Here is a 17,775-nt window from a genome sequence, read left to right as displayed (position 1 = left end):
TCAATCAAAATCTACAGCAGCTGTACGACATGGACCTTGTGTTGAGATTACTTAATCAATTATTAATCAACTTTTCCACGTTTTTATATCCCCAGCGTTTCACTCTTAATATCTTCTGTTACAGTCACCTTTTGCAAACTGGTCCCCAGCGACACCCCGTTCTCCCCCGAGATCATATCTGGTCCATTAGTGCATCCGCATGTGTGTTTACATGAGACATTGACTGCACTGACTAATATACTGCATGCTTAAATGATGCAAGCGCAATCTACGAAGCCCCACGACTCCTACAGGCGGTTGACTCCGGAGCATCTGACATTTGCTTCCTAGACGGCAACGCATAGTTCATTCACATGCAGAAGGCCGCGCGTTCAGTTCAGCATGTCATTAATTAGATGTTATTAAAAAGCTGCACGACCTTAGAATTAGTGTGTATAAAAATTTTTTTTTTAAAAATAAATAAAAATGATTTACTTTGTTGCACCAGCTCACACACTGTTTTGATTTATTTTTCTTGTGCTTTCCCATGAGACAATTGTCCACGTATGTCTTGCCACACAGAAGAAGTGCAGGGGGGGGGGGGGGGGGGGGGGGCGACCATTTGCACCTACTGAAGGGTTTCATTTTGCTCAAGGACCCAACTAACGCGTGTGCTGTCCGTGTTTTAGCGTAAAAGGCGCTTCATTACAGTGGAGCCGATGAAGTCTTCTGCGATCGGTTGCTTTCTCTCCCCGGTTCTCAATTTCTGAATCTAATTTGTGACTCTGTGAGCTCCGTCTCTTGTCTGAATTTTTACAGCTGCTCTTGTCCGCAAATGGATATAATGACTTCAGCGTGACTGAATGAATCGAGCTGCACCGCTGTCCTTCTAAATCATTTCAATTACACTCGGAGGTCAGCGGATGATAAACAAGGCATGGACATGCCCCGCTGCAACTCGTGTTTCTAAAAATGCATTACATGCCACACACCTAGCGCATACATCATGTAAAAAAGAAAAAAAGAGGCTTTTTGAAAGCTGCTGATGACCTGCCATCAAAGGCTTTGTGTGGGTTGAAAACTGTGTGTCTGTGTATTGCAGTGAGCTCTGTCTCCACATGCGTCTGTCTGTACATACGGGTCAACGTGTGGACAATTCTCAGCAGGTCAGAAGGTCATTGACTCGACAGCAATACCGTGAATGCGTTTTACAAATTCTGAGAAGAGCGGAAACAATTAGCCTGAGAAATGGCAACCAGTCTATCGGTGGACAAATATTATGACTTCCAGTCAATTACTCTTTTTTTTCTTAAAGCAACCTTTGAGACTTAAAAAAAACATAGAAGTTTGTCCCCGTTCAAGGGTGACAAACTGGGAAAAAAACAACAACTTCAGCTTCGTGGTTCAAAGAGCACTTCTGTAGAGACCCACATCCTAAAACTGAATAAGTTTTCATCAAGAATAAATTAGATGTGTTATTCAGACTGTGCCCCCCAGACATGCTGCTCTTTTGCTAATCTGATTTTAAAGCTATCTTTGGTTCAAACATGATTCAACAGCATAAGCTTGAGACAGACTCAGAAGAAATGAGACATTACCGAAACATCAAATAGAGGCTTAATCAGGTCTTGCTGGCATGTAAAGCCTTTTTTTTTTTTTTTTTTATCGTTCTCATTACTCACATGCTGTGTGTGTCTTGAATGCACAGGCGTTTAAAAAAAAAAAAAAAAAACATCTGCTATATGAGGTGACTGTGTGTCACTCCGACAAATCAACTGGATAAAGGTTAATACGGTCACACGCGCATATTTTAGAGACTTAAAAGTCAAACCGAAGCTCGATTTAATGTTTGCCGGGAAACCAGACGTGGAAAAATGTACACGACAGCGGCGGTGTCGTGCTGCGCTTCCCAAAAAAGCGAGGAGAATGTAAATTTCCATTCAACTTGAAATGCCATCGTTAGCCCAGACTGTACAGCTCCAACGCTGCCACTCTAAGACTGAACGCCAAACGCACCAGCCAGTAAGGGGATATAGGGGGGGGCGGGGGGTGTCTATAATTGTTGGAGCCCGTAATAGGCCGGGCCTGCAGGAGCAGATTCAGACAATCATGGTCTTTTCAATCTGTTTCAGATGGTGTGATTAGAGAATGATCTACTGCAGGCAGCGGCGTCCAAATATCTCATTTTTTGGAGCCGTCACAGGGATTTCTCCATCTGTTTCGGGGAGGTGTGGGAGGGGGGGCGACCCGAAGTCCCTCCGTACCGCAGGTAGACGGGCACCAGATTGGCCTCCCGCCTGATCCCTCAGCGGGCCAGCTTTCGTGGAGGGCGTGTGCGTTTATGGTGCACGTCCATGAGACGGAGACAGAGGAGACAAAACACAGAAATGACGGCGCGCGTCTTGCCAGCTTTTGGTAACATGAGAGATCCTCCGCAGACCGCGTGCTTTAATCAGGAGGATAAGGACGTTTCGCCTCAGTTGGAGTCACTCAACATTAGAAACGCCGTATGACGCAAATGCAATGCCCACACACGCGCAACTAATCACTTTAAGGCTCGGAGCAAGCACCGGGACGGGCGCGTGGACAGGTTTTTGTTGAAGGATGTCCGTCGGAATCCATCTGCAGCAAATAGACATGAGCTACGCGGGGCTAAAAGCATGACAGCTTTAAGTATATTAAAAAAAATAAAATCTGCACCACACATGTTCTTTTATGCCGTGATGAGATTAAAATGAAGCACCAAACAGGGAAAGAGAGGAGGCGACCTCACAATCCCAGATTATCAACTCAACTCAAAAAAAAAAAAAAAAGTCAAAGCCAACTCCCACTGGCACACTAAAACGGGTTTAGAGGACTCTGGAGCTGCAGACAAACGACACAAATCTCAAGACGTTCCCAAACTTTTAAAACCACGCGGTATTCGCGCACGCAGGCAGTTTGGAATTGGGAAAGTTCCCATTTGGGAATGTCCCAGTTCCCGGTTGAAAGCGTTCTCACAGGGACCCAAAAAAAACAAAACAAAACAAAAAAATCAGCCAACACGGCCGATCCAATCAAGAGTACAGAAAAGTGACCGACAACCTCGTCATCACTCACAGGAATGAAATAAAAGCTCAGCAGGTCAATATTATCTGTTTTTACTATATTTCTACACGTTTAGGTGTACTTGTAGTTTTTTTTTGGAGTTAACACAGGCTAACCAAGTCTGACTAGTTACCCTGACTGTGCGCAGAGCGAATACATTTCGGATCTTTTACTTTAACACCACCGTGTCAAGTAAAGTCAAACCTACATCTCGGAGCTCTCGCAGAATCTCACACTTTCCTCGTGGGAGATTCTCAACGGCGGGAACTTTTCATGAGCTCTTCCTAAGGAAGGCACCACATGTACCCGACCAGATTTCCCACCGCTGATGCTAAAAAGAATTGTATTCAATTAAATTCACTGATTTAACCGCGCAGTACAACCTCAGAAACGCTGAATAACAACACTGCTATTTTTTTTAACTTTTTTTTTTCTTTCACAATTCAAGAATACATTTGAGATCTCTTTATTGAATTAGTGGGGCCCGTCAGTGGCTTCACCGTCGACTCTTAAGACCTCTTCAGCATGGAAAGGTTCATCCGACCTGTCAAGTCGGACAAACAAGTTTCCTATCGACTGTTTTCTGAACCTCGCAGCCATTTAAACTTCCACTCCCTCCTCTTACTACGATCAACGACTGAGGAGTCCAAATCCGATTGCATCAACATCATCCTAAAAACTTCCTTTCTAAAATATTCAAATGATTAACAACACTTTTTTTTTTTTTACATCATTCTAATCAAATGAAATGACAGTTTTTGGGACTTGGGCCGGTTGGAGTACAGCTGTTGGACCTTTCAGAAAGTCTCTCGGTACAACGGTATGCACTGAATTATTTCAAGCATTTTTTTTTTACAGACCAAAAAAAAGCAAATTAAGTTCTGTTCGATAAACTTTTGTTGGCACGGGCAATATTATAACCACTAAGGTTACTGAGACAGCGGTTCCCAACCAGATGATCACAACAACAAACATCATTAAAGAACCCACCAGGCGTTCCCGAGGCCTCTCGAGGGATCCCAGAATCAATCTCAGGGGTCAGATGAAGCTGAGGAACTCTGAAAGATGGTTCCGTTTCTCTTTTCTCGCTTATTTTGTAAGAAACACTTGACTTTTATTTATTTGTTTTCTCTTTAGGTCTAAAAATCCTTCAGATGAAACCATGTAAGAAAAACAAAAAAATCCCTAAGGGGTTTCAAATCTCAAAGGCTGTAAACAAGTGTCCTACATTATGAAAGTAAACCAGCAGCCATTTCCTGCTGAGAGATCTATTTAATTGAGTACTACCTGTAAAAGATGATGTGATGACTGACTGAGAGGACGTGACAAGAGCAAGACAGGTCCACACGGTCCTATCCACGGCAACGCAATTCACCCGTCAATCATCAACAGGTATTTTCAGCCCCACTAAAGTCCCTCTCTTTTTATAGATTGAATTATGAACGAATTTATTTATTTTTATTTTGTTTATGCGCTGTTGAAAACAGCAGCTGAACTGGTTGGCAGTGACCTGACAGTCTGTCCTATTTTAAGTGGAGAAGGTACAGAAACCCCAACAAAAGGGTACACAGAGTGCGACGGTTCCTTCCCCGGAGAGTCGCTTGTTTCAGTACAGAAGTTCTGCTAAATTTTGAGCTGCCGGGGACGAATCGCACTTCTGAAAAACCCAACAACCATCTTGTGTACAGATTACTTCCTGTATAGAATTAGCCGGATTGTATTTTCTGCGGGGCAAATCGTTTTTAAACCACGTTGCAGTTAAAACACTTTGGTGAGAAACCTGCAAAGTCCACTTTTACTTTGCTCCTTTGCTATCCACTATTACATCAGCCTCAAAGTGAATGACTGAAGACACATTTAATCCTGTTGGACTGTCCACATCAAGTTTTAGGACTACTTCAGTACATTTTTAATATATTGTCAGATAGTCTACATAAACATTAAAGTCTATATCTTTAATTAGATTTAAATAATGCTTTTGCAATTACTAGAGGATTTCTACTCATGTCCCCTCATGAAGTTTAGCATCACACTGCTCCCTGCTGGTACAGCGGTCCAACTGCAGCATAAAAAATGTCAGCTCCTCAACGCTAGTCACCCTGCAAATGAATGAATGGTGTATTTATACTGTCATAACATAAAATAAGAAAAAAAAAAACAGGGAGCACGTGTATAAGACCCAAATATCTTCATTAGTTTGAAGTAGATATTTGTAACACTGTGTTACTCCTCCCTCTTCTGCAGGAAGGACAGTTGAAACATTTGGACACCGAGGACAATATACCATCATGAGAAATAATTGTTTTTATCGTGCAAAAAAAAACTTTTGAATATCATTCGCAATCATTTGCTTCCATATCATAAAAAATACACAATCTTACCTCTGTTTCTATTGTAGATCGCTTTCATTGTTCTATTAGGCACTGGTGGTAGAATTGATTCCTTAGACCCTTTTTAAACAATAATTTCCTTTGTGATTAATAGAGCTCCACTTTATCTGATCTTAAATGTATGTTACCCAAAAAAAATTTTTACATTCAAGTGTTACATTTATTCATCTGATCCAGCCGTCAACTTTCCCCATCTTGCTTTTCCAGAAGTGACACAACGTCCAAGTAATAATCAAACTGATTTCTGAAGAGCATGTACTGATCTTTCCGATACCTGGAATTTCCCCCCCCCCTCATGCTCATTTTCTGATGATGTAATATTTCGGAGATGGAAATGCTTCTGGCTGGTTCACTGTTCTTAAGTTTTAAGGTCAGAACCAAAGACTCTGCTCAGCAGTTTTGCGCGTGTACAAAGCAGGTAGTGTTTTTCAGTCACACGTTAAATCAGTTTAGGTCTGAAATTAATGACGCGCATGACACTTTACAAAGAAAAATCCATGTGTGCAATATTTGGTTCTGCTAAAATGTAGTGCTTTCAAATAAAACTGGTGTATGCAACTGGTTCTGCCCTCAAGTGCGAATTCTACAAATACATTAGTCTGCAGTCTAATTAAAAAAACAAAAAACATGCTTGTGACGTTCTCTCCACTGACAACGTAGCCTCTAGTAGTCATATTGCAAAATATTTTATTTCATTTCACCTTCAGTGCAATCCTAAATGATTTGAAGAAATAAAAAAAAAAAAAAGTCAATACACTTTCTATAAACAGTTATTTATCTTTATTGGCCAGAGGAAACCAGCTCAGACAAGGACTCCATATTGTTTCAGAACGTCTGTGTATTTTGCAATTTTGCTCTCTACGTTCTTTTCTGCCTGCTTAGTCAGCTTGATTATTGTCTTTTTCTTGCCGTAGCGGAGCTTGGCCTTCTCCTTTCTCTTCTCCTCCAGAGTGGCTGTGATAGCCTGGTACTTCCAGCCAACCTCATGTGCCAGACGGCCAAGAAGGGCGAACTGAGGGAGAAGAGAAAAAAAAAAAGTGAAATAAATCTGTCAGAATTCATCCCTGGCAAATTTAGATCAATGTTCCACAAGTGTTTGTAGTTATACCCGCTAAAAAAACAAAAACAAAAAAAAAACACTGACAGATTCTTGTTGGGATTTCAGACTATAACCTACATTTTGTCTTGGATGCAATTTATTTTTGAAGGACAGGAGTTTTTAAAGCTTCTAGATTAGGGACAACTTGTCCATGACGCAACTCGGCAATCGGATCTGAGATCCAAGTTTTTCTGTTCAACAGATGATCAGCTTCAGGAAATAGAACCGTCGAGTAAGCACTGTTTTTTTTTTTTTTTTTTAAAGTCCCACTGAAACATTGATTTACATCGGCCCTGATCATTTCTCTTTAGGGAACACATCAACATTGAAGTCACCTTAAGCGTGACCCACTTCCCTTAAACTGACAATTTGAGGCTCACCTTGCGAGTGGGCTTCAGACGCACGATCTTCAGAGCGGCGGGGACGACCATGCGCTTCCTCTGTAGATTAAAATCCAAAATAAGATCGGGAAGAAAAACGGCACGTCCAAACAAAAGTGGGACAGCGTCGTCTCAGAGGTTGTTTCTTTTCAAAGTCATTACTCAAACAAGGGTAGGTAAATGTATGACATCACAGACGGCTTTGTGTGTGGGCCCGAAAGAATTCAAACTCAAAATGTCTGCACACCTTGTCATAGGGAGGGGGGATCCCGTCGAACACCTTCAGCCTCTCCAGAGCAGCCTGGCCTCTTTTGGTTTTGTGGGGCAACATGCCTGGTCAGCAGAGAAAATTCTTCAGTTCAACACATTTTCAAGAAGAAACCACTGCGGCCATCTTAAACATCTAATTATTCAGCACAAAAGAACGCCCTTGCTCAACTCAGACCAATCCGTAAAGTTTTTTCATCAAAGGAAGATCAGCTTCGGGAAAAAGAATCCATCACTGTCAAGCAAAGACCAAAATTGTGCTGGTTCAAACAACGCATGCATGACGACTTAAAAAAAAAAGACCCAGAGTGCTACGGTCACTTAATTTGGTTCTTGTGGTTCACAGGAGACCCACAACAACAAAGATGCGGTATCACATTTAAACACGTTACTTAAATGTGCACCATGTCCACGAGTGGAAACTAATCATTTCGGTGAGAAGAGAATGAAGCTCATGCAACATTCTCCGCATAAGAATCTGTTGTTACTGGAACAAATTCATGTGTCGAGCACGTTTTTGCTTCCTTCTTCGTGCCTCATTCTCACCTCTGACCGTCCTCCAGAAAATCCTGCTGGGAGCTCTGAAGTGGTACGGCCCACGAGAGGGGTTGGTGTTCATCCTCTTGCGCAGGAACGCCAGGTACTTCACTATAGACGTGGACACGACACAGAAATAAAAAATGTTTTTTAAGCGATTTAAATATACTTTCAGGACAGCGGACGCTGGCAAACCATTACTTCGGTGCCTAATGCTGATGTCTCAGATGGTAGTGCATGTAAGCTTGTCTCATGGTCATTTAAACTCGAAACAAAAAGTGGTAAAACATCACCGACAACGAGCACGTCACAATGTTAAATAAAAAAAAAAACGAGACATGTACTCTACTCACACTTGTTACGGTAGAAGTTTCCAGAGATGTTGATGCCTTCACATCTCACCACCACCACTTTGTGTCCTTATAGAAGGGGAAAAAATTAAAAAAAAGTCAGTGAAGAATGTATAAATGTAAAATAAATAAATAATCTGTGGTAATAAATCTTTTGCTTCCCGTCTCAGATGGTAGTGCATGTAAGTTTTCTCATGGTCGTTAAACTCAACCAAGGAGGATAATGGAATCATCATCGACAGAGGGAGGTGACTATTCAATATATATATATATATATAATGTTATAGAGGCCACAGGTTATTGGAAAAACTTCTCCAAACTTACCCAGAAGAACCTGTTTAGCCACAAGGGCAGCAAGTCTACCGAGTAGATGGCCCCTGCCATCAAGCAGCAGAACCTGCAGGTTTAAAAAAGAAAGAAAGAAGGAAAAAAAAAAAAAAAAAAAAAAAGGGATTATTTACTGCTTTGTTGTTCACATTTCTCCCCACTCCCTTTGCACGGTTTAGTCGGGCGGATCCTTCGCGTTTTAAATACTTCCGTCGAAACATTTTAAAGAAAATTACATTTCCCCCCCCAATCTTCATAAATGCACACATTTAAATCCGTCATCGCCGATTGTGAACGCGTCACGGAGAACTTAAAAAGAGAAAAATGTGCTTTTGCCTCGGACCGACCGCCACATGGACAATCGTGATTTACCGGTGGAGATAGCAACGTTAGCTTAGCATGGTCGTCTCAAGCACGCCGACGCGTCCGCTTTTACTTTAGTTAGGTCACGACGGACCGGCACCCGCGTGTAAACAAGCCGTAAGCCACCTATAATATAAAATATAAAATGCTCATTTTACCCCTCCGATATTTACGTGTAACTGACACACACGTTAAAACCAGCACGCTGTAACGGCTCGTCGGGGGAAGCTGCCATGATGAAGGCATGTTCGCTCAAGGTTTTTAAAACTAGGTCTTCCAGAAATCGCAGAAGAAAATAAAAATGACCCTGAGAAGTCACACACAATCACATAATGATTTACTGTATAAAAAAACACGATCTAACTGGCGCTAAAATGCCAAAACACGACAATATTCCTACGGAGCATTTGCCTACCTTATTGAACCGGTCCGCCATGATGCGCGAAAAGAAAGACAAACGGGGTTGCTCGCTCTAAAAGGCAGGGGTGGGCGGAAGTGACGATCTCTGAGATTTCTTTCTCGTGGGATGTGTTCAAATTCAAAATCTCCAGCGCCGCCGTCGTACGGAGGACGTTAGTTCACTGCTTTGATTGTCAGCAATTTCCATAGTACGTTTTGTTATTCGCAGTAAGTCTATATCTAATTTTCATTTGATAATTAATAAAAGATTTGAACCAACAAGACGTTAACTTAAAAAAAAAAAAAAAAAAAAAAAAAAAAAAAAAAAAAAAAGCCTAATACGTTATTTAGGTTAATAGGTTATTTCATCATTTTTTTGGGCACGTGCACCACCCAAAACAGACCATCTGATATGATGGGAGCCTTAAAGAGCAACTTAACACATTGGCTTATATTGTAGAGCTGCATGTAAAAATATACAATATTTTTTCATATGCTCTGTGTGAATTATATTTGCTGCCATAAGTCATGTCATAGTTTCGATTTTATACACTTTATTAATCCCCGAGGGGAAATTTCTCCACTACAGCAGGGGGGCTCTCAGGGGGGAGATGCTGCAGCAGGCTGCCACTAGCGTGGCGCCAGGTAACCTGACCTGAGGTGCATGTTTTTGGATGATGGGAGGAAGCCGGAGAACCCGGAGAGAACCCACGCAAGCACAGGGAGAACATGCAAACTCCGCACAGAAAGGCCCAGGACCGGATTCAAACCCGGAACCTTTTTTGCTGTGAGGTGACAGTGCTAACCACTGCACCACTGTGCCGCCCTCAATTTGTGCCGCCCTCAATTTGTACCGTAATTTGGGTTGAATGTGAAAAATTTGGATCATGGGTTTCCTCACTATATTGACATAGAACAGTAAAAAGCAGTAAATCCCCACATTTAAGAAGTTGAAATTTGACATTTGGTAATTTTTTTTTCTCAATAAATTACTTTCCAAAACAGTTCGTCATCAAAACTATTTTATTTTCTGTTCATCAAGTAATTGTTACAGCACCTAGGACTGCCAATTAATGCCATTTACATTTCTGAAAATGTATTTATACATCACAAACATAAAGCTGATGTTGCTATATGAAGCGCTGACTATATTTGAGTGTTTCCACTTTGGCACTTTGCCCGCAGCATGCAGCACACCGACGGAGCTACGCAAGAGGGGAAAAGGCTGAACAAGCTGCACAACTTGTCACAACATGCTACGGACACAATCATCATTTTACAGCTTTAATAACTTTTCGAGCATTTACAGAACAACAATCACCCACACATTCTTGACTGTCAGTGACACAGTGCATGCAGCGATCCGTGTAATTTATTTCAAGGTGTCTGGGACGGCGAGGACATTTGACGGTTTTTTTTTTTGTGAAGGTTTCATTCAGTCGTCGTGCTTCAGCTTCCTGATCTTTCCCTTGTGGCGGTCAATCTCGCGCTGCAGACGTTCGACCTCCTTTTTGTGGTGATCAATTTCTTCTTGGTGGTGCTGCTTCAAAGCAGTCAGCTGCTCCTGCTCCTTCCGCCTTATGTGCAGGTAGAAAGATATCAGACAGGGCCAGTGAGACACAAAGTAAGGGAGAAGATAAAAAGCAATAAAGTCAGCGTTCTGTGTTGGATAATAATAATAATAAAAAAAAAAAATACATAGCTATTGTTCAAGTCCACGCTTGGTTGGTTGTAGAATATATGAATACATACTTGAAGTACATTTCCTCCTCAGCAGCCTGCTTTTTCCCCATGGCTCCACCGGCCTCTCTGATGGAGCCTCCACCTCCACCGCCTTTCCCTGCACCTTTACCCAGCTCACCCAACTGAGATGAGGCAGGGGAACAGTTTAAAAGGGGGGAAAAAAAAAAAGTTTGGTAAATTCATTCAGCAAAACAAATCAAATAAATTCGAGTTGGAGACATATGTTCTGGAGAAATTACACAATGTCAAAGCAACTTTCTCTGAAGGTGGACTTTGTGAAAACCTGCTTGTGTTGAAGGTCGAGATTCATTCTAGGCTGTTTTACAAAAGGAGGGAAACAGGCTTTTTGTTTGCCAGGTGACAACAGGGGTATTTGTAACAGACCAGAAACTCTTTGTGCAATAACACAAAAACAGACAAACAAACAAAAAACAACAACAAAAAACAATGCACCTACAATCTGAGAGGACAGAAGTACAATTTTTGTTGTTGTTGTGATGTGACCTGCACCTGAACACTAAACCACAAGATCATTTTTGATCTGTTCCATTGACCAGTTTCCCCTTAATTGAATTCCAACTTAATCTGACCTATAATCACACACACCTATATGTACCACTACACAATCCTAAATTATTACTACTAATAACTGTGTTATGACTAAATTACCTGGCTAATTAAAATGATGAGCACACAACGACATAACGGTTACAAAAAGCAAGGTTTTAAATCAAGCGATGCGTTTGCAGGACGCGTTTACCTGGTCGGACGCACTTCTCAGCTGTGAGGTGACAAAACTCCTGATGTTAGGCCTCAAAAACCTCGCCATGTTTGAGTCTCATGAAACAACACGGTCAGTGACAGTGACACCTTGCCCTTGTCCTTAAAAATACGCAACAAACGGGACTGAGCCATTATTAGCAAAATGGGGGAGGGGGGGGGCGACGACACGAGTCGCGTTGCTCTACTGTAGAAGAAACATTTAAACAGCAATTCATGTGCGGATGCATTATTTACAGTAAGATGGTAAATGTATTTAAAATGCGTAACAGATGATGGAATTTAGTTGTTTTTTTAGGGGGGGGAAATAAAAAATCCCGTGCGCCATTTCCTTAATGGTGCAGTCTCAAAAATGGGCAACGTGATACTTACGTTCGTTACGTAGCTGCTGACCCAATGTTGATATCGGACGATTCATTTATTTTTACATTTTTAATTCCTGCACATATAACTATATTTTTTTTAGCCAAATAGCGTAAATGCAAAGAGATATGTTCTGCTACGTATGTTTTATACACATACATATATATATATATATATACACATACATATATATAATTAAAATATTGTGTAACAGTTCAACTATTAAAACAAACTACAGCTGATTAATGACAACACATACATAAGAAAATAATATATTATATATTAATAAAACTAGTTACTAAATCATCGGGGCATTACACTGAACTTGTGACGGTGTATTATTAGAAATCCACGCAGCGAAACCCATGCAAAGATGCAGCCTTGCTGTCATGACTCCTGTGTATAAAATTGGAAGCACAATTTCATTTAAACCGAAAAAAGTAAAACCACCAAAATAAGATAAATGCTTTGAAGAGTTTTATTCAACGCGGCACAGAAAGCATACAGTACCCTCTTCGAACAAACCAAACTCAGGCTCATGTGGTCAAAAGAACCAGGCAGACACCCTCTCATACCCCCCCCCCCCCCCAAGTCCTCCATAAATACTTTGCTTGCCAGGCAACACCTCCCCAAAATCAAGAGAAGAAACTAAGAAACATTGTGTCAACTTAAAATTTGAAATCACATTCAACATTTTTCACAATTCACTTCATACACTATTACTCTAATTACCAAAGTTACATATATACAGGTATGGTTGGACCCATGACGGCAAGCAAGTGCTTTAGAAAACAGAAAATAAGATTCTCCCGTTGCAGGTAGAAAATAAAAATCACAACTTTAACTGAAATTTTCTGCACTGCTCTGTAGACAATGTGTCCGCCTTCAGAACAAAAACAGGGAAAATTAGAGGCACTCACATTTTGTCAATGTGATAAAGCATCGATAGAGGTCCTCTAACAAAATTTTGATTTGAAGTTGGTGACTACATTAATTGATGACTAAAAGTATTGCTAAAGAAGCAACTGTTGCACTTGAGGGACAAATCCAATCCTGGCCTGTGTGTCCATAAAAAGCATTGACACAAGTACAGCTGTTTTTTTTTGTTTTTTTTTTTGTTTTTTTTTAATGCTCAACCAATAAAATTCACAACATACTGTAGAACTAACAACTTGATATTGATTAGAAATGATTCCAATGCATTTACTAGTTGGATGCCAAGTCTGCATCACAACAGTAAAGTATATAGTCCCAAAATGTTTTTGTAAATTATCTTTGTTACTTTTACTTTTAGAGAAAAGACAAAAGAACAAAATCAAAAGTAAATTGTGCAGAAATAAAATAATTTCTAAAACAAAACTATCAGGTCAATCTGCAAAATCTGACCTTTGCCAATAGCTGTTTTACAACACACATTGTCCAGATGTATTGCTCTTAGCAAGTGTGTAACGGGTGTCTCTAGAGGGAGAGAGACAGTACAGGCTTTCAAGCTTTAGGCTGCCCTGTGCTGATATGTTTTGGTTTTGTTTAAAACAACATTTCAAAGGGAACAAAATAGAATGTATGGCAAGTGAGAAAGAAGCTAAAATAAGATATAACTAGATGGGGAGTTGGGGGCAGATAGAAGAAAAACGAGCAGGGTGCATCACAGGGCCAGGAGCGGTCTGCGGAGGCCTTTCGGAGGAGGCAGCGATGGCCGCTCCTCCTTCCGGCCCTGTCAGTCTTGCTTGTCGTTGCCCAGCGCTCTGAGGCGCTCGAGGAGAGGAGGGTGGGAATAGTGCCACATGGAGAACAGCCAGTCGGCCACGGGGAAGCCCAGGTTGTCCTTGTTGAGTTTGGTGAGGGCAGAGTAGAGCGCTGAGGCTTTGCCCATAGCGCGAGCAAAGGCATCTGCCTGGAACTCAAACCTGCGACTCAGGACTGTCAGACAGAAGGACAGCAGCTGTAAAGGGGGAGAGAGAGAGAGAAGGGAAATATCTAACCAACTCCAAACAATGCAATTTAATGATTCAGTGTTCGGTGCTCGTAATCACCTCATTGTAAGGAGAAAAGATGAACTGGAAGATAATCATCAAGCCTATTAATGTGGGTTGGCTGTCGATGAAGCCAAAAGCTACGAACAGCTCCTTACGTCCAATCAGAACAGCAAATAGGGAGAAGCACAGGAAGGAATTCATCTGCAGAGAGAAAAGTCAGCACGTTACATATTAACTCAAGTAGATATAATAATTTGTTTGTTTCGAAAAATATCAAGACGGTCACAGGGCCACTCGGTCACCTGACTGATGACGATGTTCTTTACAGTGTGGCCAAGCTTCCAGTGGCCAAGCTCATGACCCAAGACTGCAAGGATCTCTGGGTTGTTGCATCCTTGTTTCTTGTTCTGAGAGGATTCAAGACAATAATGCTGCTGAATCAAACAATTCAAAATCAATCATCTACAGTCGCCCAAGACATCCAGTTTGAATGCTAATAGCCTCGTGTACCTTTGGGGCGAGATACTTAAGACTTCCCTCACTGTGAGGCACTTTTAATAGAACGTTGCTTGATGTCTTCCCACCTACGGGCCGCTTTCAAAAACTTTGAAACCATTGAAAGTGCAATAAGAGCTAAATATATGGCTTAGCAACCTTGGGCTTGGCTTTTGACTCGCTGGACGCCTCGTCACTCTCCGGCTGCTCGGGCTGTGGCTCTCCAGCCTTGTTGAGAGGCGAGTAGTCTTCCAACAGAGTGTCAAACAGCACAATGCGTTTGTTCTTGAAGAACCCATAGAAGTACGCATTGCTGTGTGACGAACGCTTGGAGCCTGGAAATATGGGAAACATTCAAGACAACAAAGGAGCGGTGAAAATGTGGGCAGAACATTTTTATTTGAATCATTTATATTTGAATAACTCAACTTTAAGCATTAAACATTTGAATCACATAATTTGAATTTGTACAATTGAATAAATGCATTGAAAAGTTGAATTTGAAAAGAATAATTTTCAATAGAATTTACAGGCTTGAAACCAAATTTCAATCAACTTGAAACTGAGTGTAAACATGAACACAAAACATTGATGGTTAAATGGAGCCTTGCAGGCCTTACCTTCAACTACATAGACTTTAGTGAGGGGGAAGCTTATACTCTTGGCCATAGCCTCAATCTCTGTCTTTAACTCTCCTTCTGGCAACGGGGTGAACTTGTCAAACAGGGGAGCAATGTAATCAGCATAGATGGTTACAAGTACCTAAGAACATAGGGGAAAAAAAGAAAAAGAGGGCATGTAATGATGAACTTAAAATACCAGATAATCAGCAATAACCGACGTAATTCTCACAAGAGCGAGATGAATGCAGCACGAACCAGAGAAACAGCCAGGGTGAAGAGCCAAGCGTAGATGAAGAAGTAGTCTCCACCAATCTTGATGATGTACAGGAGCAGCGAGGTGACGGGCAGCAGGATACACTGGGTCACCGCAAACTTCTTCACAGCATCTTTGAAGAAGAACCCCAACGTCTGAGAGGTAGGCCAGACGTTGATACAGATAGAAGGCAACACACAGAGAGAGAGAGAGACCCGTCATGATGTGTGACCAACAGTAGTTTAAGACTTTAATTAGTGATAGTTGTGAGTGTCCAGTAATGCCCGTAGACTTCCGATGTGTTTTGGCAAGAATTTTACAAACCATACTTCTTCCACGACAGCTGTCGAGCCTGTCAGAGGGTGATCGTGTGACACTTTAATTAACGCTGGTTGTAATCCACTGTAATCATCATTGGGGCTTTCACATTCGGTCAATCATAGTTGACGATTAACTATCGTACAAATAATTGTGATTAATGACTTAATTGTCTTTTTTTATGTTCATCATATGCCACGATTATTGTATAAAGGATAATCATAGTTTAATAATACACCTGAAGAAGAAGAAGAGCCAGTGTACCTGCTGATTGAAGCCGTGCTTCTCCTCAATGACGAATGTGTTGTACAGGCTCCAGGGAAGTCCAGTTAAAGCACTGAACAGGGTGGCCAGCGTCAGAAACACGAGGGACTGGGTGATCTCGTATTCTGGACGGAATCCCAAGCGAGCCGTCGCAGAGCCGGCGACGTCCCACAGAAAAGGGATTCCACCCAGCAGCAGGATCAACTAAAAAGGTAAATAACATTTTAACGTGTGTCATAAATATACAGAATGAAACTGACTGTGTTAAACCAAGTATTTGTGGTAAAAAAAAAAAAATAAACTCCTGGAATTATGGAATAACAATTACATGTACCCGCCCCAAGTCCCTTTAAAAAGCCACAAGTTCAGCAAAGACATTTTGACACCAGTGTCCCAATTTTCACAATAACATTTACTCATTCACGAGACTTACTGCGAACGCCGATACTTTTTTTTAAAATTTACATTAAGAAAATCAACACCTTTTATATTCACGAGTTGTCTTACCGTTCCTTCGCTCTCAGAATAGAGTCCAGACCAAAAGCTGAAGTTGCTTTTATCCAGCTGATAAAGACGGGACTTCTCAAATGTGTCAGAATCCATGATCCTGCCCAGCTCCTGTGGTACATGAGTAGTTGATCTATATATCCTCCTCTGCGGGGGGTTGTGGGGAGAGAGAGAGATGAGCACGTTAAAAGTGAATCCATGACTGATGAAAATGCACATATTTGACATGTATTAAGAGACTGTTTGATTCAAACGGTGTCAAATGTCACCCAACAAATGTGTCAAACACTTCTCCAAGATAGCACTTTATGCAACAAAAATAAATGCACTGCAGATACAACACGTTGTGTATGAAAAGTATTGTAGCTATACGATTTGATTAAATTATAAGTAAGCTTTATAACAAAGCCCTAAATTGTCATTTACTTTTCCAAAGTTGGTTAAAAAAAAAAAAAAAAAAAAGGATTTAACGTGTTTTCACGTTTCAAACGTGCCAATTTTTTTGGCTCCGTATATAAACAACTGGTCGGCTTTGTTCCGTTAAATGATTTCGGTTTAATTTAGCTCCGGTTTGAAAGACCTGTCCACGACACGCCGGGTCTAATTCAGACGACATTAAAAGATCACAAATCACAGCAGGTCCACGGAATCACACGTTTCGAGTTTCCTTTCAATGATTTCGTTTTTTTTTTGTTTTTGTTTAATTTCTATTAAAACAGCCAGCGGAGTTTTGACACTGCAACACGACGGACTTACCTGTCTGTAAGAAAGGTACGCCTCCCAAAGGTACACCGTCCACGAAAATCCTAAAACAGCGTAAAATATCTGCTTTTCCACCGGGAGGTCAAAAATACTTTCGACCATCTTTGCTCCGTTTTTAGCCGTGTTGTCAGCGGACTGGTAGTTTTAGGCCAGCGGTTAACTTTTAGCTTCCGCTCGACGCGCAAAGACGAGACAACTCTTTAAACTTGAATCGTGAACAAACCGCTCCCGCATCAAATCGACGGATACCAGACGAAAAAAAAAAAGAAAAGAAAAAAAAAAGAAACAAGAGTTAATATCTGCTATCGGTTTCCATTCCCCAATTCAAGGCTTTTACAGTTAGTATCATCCCATTCATGCGAGAAGAAAAAGCCTGTCGGCGAACCGTGTCAACGAATTCTGCACCCCCCCGGAAACGGCGACTGTAACTTGGTTCCGCGCTGGTTTATTATCCATTTTTGACGACCTCGCCGAGTTGGAATCGTACAAACAAATACGTCGAGGTAACATACC

The 17,775-nt window shown here is 41.2% G+C and overlaps 3 protein-coding genes and 3 non-coding genes across 6 annotated transcripts; all 6 read right to left on the bottom strand.

Annotated features, from left to right (window-relative positions):
* Positions 1-6,126: 6,126 nt before the first annotated feature.
* Positions 6,127-9,249, bottom strand: rpl13a (ribosomal protein L13a). The gene is made up of 7 exons (XM_069152375.1): positions 9,195-9,249; positions 8,414-8,486; positions 8,093-8,158; positions 7,749-7,850; positions 7,183-7,268; positions 6,936-6,995; positions 6,127-6,468 (listed from the first exon to the last, which is right to left on the bottom strand). Exons 1-7 carry the CDS (start codon positions 9,213-9,215, stop codon positions 6,259-6,261), a joined length of 618 nt encoding a protein of 205 aa, XP_069008476.1. The 5' UTR covers positions 9,216-9,249; the 3' UTR covers positions 6,127-6,258.
* LOC138200292 (small nucleolar RNA SNORD34) lies at positions 7,061-7,137 on the bottom strand. Its single transcript, XR_011178394.1, has one exon. It is a non-coding gene; the product is annotated as a small nucleolar RNA SNORD34 (small nucleolar RNA).
* LOC138200291 (small nucleolar RNA Z195/SNORD33/SNORD32 family) lies at positions 7,957-8,039 on the bottom strand. The gene has a single exon (XR_011178393.1). It is a non-coding gene; the product is annotated as a small nucleolar RNA Z195/SNORD33/SNORD32 family (small nucleolar RNA).
* LOC138200290 (small nucleolar RNA Z195/SNORD33/SNORD32 family) lies at positions 8,250-8,332 on the bottom strand. The gene has a single exon (XR_011178392.1). It is a non-coding gene; the product is annotated as a small nucleolar RNA Z195/SNORD33/SNORD32 family (small nucleolar RNA).
* A 934-nt stretch (positions 9,250-10,183) lies between the features above and the next one.
* Positions 10,184-11,808, bottom strand: atp5if1b (ATP synthase inhibitory factor subunit 1b). The gene is made up of 3 exons (XM_069152374.1): positions 11,682-11,808; positions 10,931-11,043; positions 10,184-10,755 (listed from the first exon to the last, which is right to left on the bottom strand). Exons 1-3 carry the CDS (start codon positions 11,748-11,750, stop codon positions 10,614-10,616), a joined length of 324 nt encoding a protein of 107 aa, XP_069008475.1. The 5' UTR covers positions 11,751-11,808; the 3' UTR covers positions 10,184-10,613.
* A 715-nt stretch (positions 11,809-12,523) lies between these two features.
* zmpste24 (zinc metallopeptidase, STE24 homolog) lies at positions 12,524-17,671 on the bottom strand. The gene is made up of 9 exons (XM_069152373.1): positions 17,257-17,671; positions 16,501-16,647; positions 15,994-16,197; positions 15,414-15,566; positions 15,156-15,297; positions 14,695-14,870; positions 14,343-14,447; positions 14,098-14,241; positions 12,524-14,006 (listed from the first exon to the last, which is right to left on the bottom strand). The coding sequence occupies exons 1-9, from the start codon at positions 17,362-17,364 to the stop codon at positions 13,782-13,784; spliced, it is 1,404 nt and encodes a 467-aa protein (XP_069008474.1). The 5' UTR covers positions 17,365-17,671; the 3' UTR covers positions 12,524-13,781.
* Positions 17,672-17,775: the final 104 nt, after the last annotated feature.

This window comes from Embiotoca jacksoni, unplaced genomic scaffold (assembly GCF_022577435.1).
Source record: "Embiotoca jacksoni isolate LCO1_2020_lvr unplaced genomic scaffold, fEmbJac1.0.p SCAF_18, whole genome shotgun sequence".
Lineage (NCBI taxonomy): Eukaryota > Metazoa > Chordata > Actinopteri > Embiotocidae > Embiotoca > Embiotoca jacksoni.
Note: the sequence above shows the minus strand (reverse complement) of the source record. Positions and strands in the feature narration are given on the sequence as shown.

What these genes read in the sequence shown, in the direction of transcription:
- rpl13a (XM_069152375.1), bottom strand. Translation starts at nt 9,215, where the DNA reads ATGGCGGACCGGTTCAATAAG. An exon ending in GGCTAAACAGGTTCTTCTGG is followed by an intron (nt 8,159 to 8,413) that starts GTAAGTTTGGAG and finishes CCCTTCTATAAG; the next exon opens with GACACAAAGTGGTGGTGGTG. An exon ending in TCCCCCCTCCCTATGACAAG is followed by an intron (nt 6,996 to 7,182) that starts GTGTGCAGACAT and finishes TTTAATCTACAG; the next exon opens with AGGAAGCGCATGGTCGTCCC.
- zmpste24 (XM_069152373.1), bottom strand. Translation starts at nt 17,364, where the DNA reads ATGGTCGAAAGTATTTTTGACCTCCCGGTGGAAAAGCAGATATTTTAC. An exon ending in TAAAGTCTATGTAGTTGAAG is followed by an intron (nt 14,871 to 15,155) that starts GTAAGGCCTGCA and finishes CCATATTTCCAG; the next exon opens with GCTCCAAGCGTTCGTCACAC. An exon ending in AGTCAAAAGCCAAGCCCAAG is followed by an intron (nt 14,448 to 14,694) that starts GTTGCTAAGCCA and finishes GAATCCTCTCAG; the next exon opens with AACAAGAAACAAGGATGCAA.
- atp5if1b (XM_069152374.1), bottom strand. Translation starts at nt 11,750, where the DNA reads ATGGCGAGGTTTTTGAGGCCTAACATCAGGAGTTTTGTCACCTCACAG. An exon ending in TGAGAAGTGCGTCCGACCAG is followed by an intron (nt 11,044 to 11,681) that starts GTAAACGCGTCC and finishes GCCTCATCTCAG; the next exon opens with TTGGGTGAGCTGGGTAAAGG. An exon ending in GAGGAGGAAATGTACTTCAA is followed by an intron (nt 10,756 to 10,930) that starts GTATGTATTCAT and finishes CCTGCACATAAG; the next exon opens with GCGGAAGGAGCAGGAGCAGC.